The sequence below is a fragment of the Myotis brandtii genome, unplaced genomic scaffold (genome assembly GCF_000412655.1).
Source record: "Myotis brandtii unplaced genomic scaffold, ASM41265v1 scaffold441, whole genome shotgun sequence".
Taxonomy (NCBI): domain Eukaryota; kingdom Metazoa; phylum Chordata; class Mammalia; order Chiroptera; family Vespertilionidae; genus Myotis; species Myotis brandtii.
Window position 1 is genome coordinate 31,023 of NW_005366873.1, and position 2,470 is coordinate 33,492.

Below are 2,470 nucleotides of genomic sequence, written 5' to 3' on the forward strand. Positions count from 1 at the left end.
GAAGGCACACAAGACATAGACACAGACACCGCTGAGTCCCGTGTGTATGTCACTGTGCAAACAGTGTGATGGCGGTCTCCTTTGCCCAGGGCTGTGCGCTAGGCATTGGGGGAAGGATGGGGGATTCATAGATTATGTTTACGGAGACTTTTTCAGATTGCAAAGTTCTTTCTCTTATACCTTTGCGTGGGGTTTTCACAATAGCCCCATAAGGTAGGTTGCTGTTATTCCCACTTTCCAGATGAGGAAACTGAGGCTCAGGGAAGACATGCCTTTGACCTTGAGCAGAACCTGGGCTAGAATATAGGTCACTGAGTCTGTGGGCCATGCTCCTCCCACCCTCTGCTTCTCTTTGAAGATGAGCTGGGCACAGCCGCTGCTTCAGGCAGAAAGCCGCATGGATTTTGTGGGTCCAGGGGATGGAACCTGGTTCGTCACTGTCCATCTCCCCCTTTCAGGACTGGATCCAGCAGAACCAGGCTTCCAGGGCACGCCCGAGGAGGTGAGGCTGGACCCGTCGGATGCCATGTTTGTGGATGTGATTCACACAGATACCTCACCCACAGTCCCTTACCTAGGTGAGTGCCTCACTCACCTCTTGGTGACCAGGGCTGTAACTGCTAAGAGTAGGTCCAGGGGTGGTATTCAACATGGTTAACTACAGTAATAGCTTGGATGCCAACCAGTCAAAGTGGGTGCCAGCTACAAATCAACAGCCAGCCCAGCGCCAGTGGTATCAGCCTGTGGCCCCAGGCAGGTCACACACACACTGGTGTAGCCTATGGAAGGCTGTTGCTCAGTCCTCAACCCTGTGACCTTCCCTAGGCTCCACTATCCATTCCTGCACTGGTGGGGGGAGGGGGGCAAGGGGTAGGGGAGGTGTTGAGGATCCTCAGTGCTGCTGCAGAGGCGGGAGAGCCTTCTGTCAGCACTGCTGTGCTCACCAGCCAGAAGCCAGGCTCCCTGCTCCTTAGGGCTACCTCCCTTGGAGGCGGGAGAGGCTCCCTCAAACTTGGCAGCTGTGAGCCCGGCTTCTGGCTAAACAGTGCTCCCCCTGTGGGAGCGCACTGACCACCAGAGGTAGCTCCTGCATTGAGCGTATGCCCCCTGGTGGTCAGTGTGCATTATATCCACAGGTCGCTCTGCTGTTAGGTCGTTTTGCACATTAGGGTTTTATTATATAGGATGCTTGACCTTTACTTGCAAAATGCAATGTTAATGTTTGATTATTTTGCTCACTTCTTTTGTGGAAACTTTGGATATAGTTTGTATTGTTGGAAAGGAAATATATTCCATTATTTAATGCTTCTAAAATAAAGTGGGTGAGTTGTTAGTTTAAAGAAATGAAAAGATAAAAAAAATAAAATTATGTAAAAAATTAATATTACATAAAGTCAATGACGTTTTTTCAATATTTTCTTATGTAACACCTCATGAAACATGCCAACAAAGGGTATGTTTTTAATAATAGTGATGGTTACCATGGGCTGCATTGGACATCTTGTATATAATCCCTCCTTAATCATGGTAATAACCCTAGAAAGTGGGCATTATTATTACTGTTTCATAGCTGAGGATACTGAGGCTTGAAAAGCTTTGGTTATTGCCTGAGATCACGGAGTGTGTAAATAGGACCAGGATGTGATCACGGGTCTGTGTGCTTAAAAAGCCAAAGCGTCCAGCCATTATGCTGGGCTCTCAATACAACAATGAGATCTCAACATAACCTTCTAACATAGAAATCAAAATTTCAGAATGAGTAAAGGAATGGGAATTGCACCAGTCCTGATAGGTGTCTATGATGCATAATGGTATCAGGGGATATCAGTATTGTTCACAGCCTCCCCAGGAGAGACAGACAGACAGACAGACACACTTGCAAATACACATGTAGGCATGCTCCCTGCCTCTGCTCACTCCTCCTTCCTTGTCTTGCTATGGGCTCATCTTGGAGAGGGTTCCGCAAAGCCCGGTGGGTGGCTGTGCTGAGGGGACAGTTGGCCAAGAAGACTTTCCCTCTGGTCGGAAGGAGTCAGACGCTCTCTGGGGCCATGACCTGGCCTTGGGACCCCTTCCCTCCCTGCTCACCGCCGCTTCCGATGTTTCAGGTTTTGGAATGAGCCAGAAGGTGGGCCATCTGGATTTCTATCCAAACGGAGGAGAGCAAATGCCCGGATGTGCGAAAAGTATCCTTTCTTCCATTGTTGATAAGAATGATTTCTGGGAAGGTAAGTGCATTAGCAAAGCAAGACGACAGTGCTATTTTGGGGGAGAAGGCAGGATGCATGGCTGGGCCCTGGTAGCACTGAATTTGCCTCCACGTACTGCGTACTCATTCTGTCCCAGGCATTGTCACAGCGCCATGAGGGAATTACTCTGCTTATCCCCATTTTACAGCTGAAGAAACTGGGTCTGAACAGTTATCAAACTTGCCCCAGCTGCTTGCACTGCTTGCTCCTTGAAGGGCAGG

At 49.0% G+C, this 2,470-nt stretch overlaps 1 protein-coding gene across 1 annotated transcript in view; it reads left to right on the plus strand.

The window, feature by feature from the left end:
- The window catches only part of LOC102255616 (pancreatic lipase-related protein 2), a 12,954-nt gene that overhangs the window by 1,056 nt on the left and 9,428 nt on the right, over positions 1–2,470 (plus strand). Inside the window, exons 2-3 of the mRNA XM_014546341.1 lie at positions 459–578; positions 2,109–2,228. Coding sequence (XP_014401827.1) covers positions 459–578; positions 2,109–2,228 — 240 coding nt within the window. The remainder of the gene's footprint in view (positions 1–458; positions 579–2,108; positions 2,229–2,470) is intronic.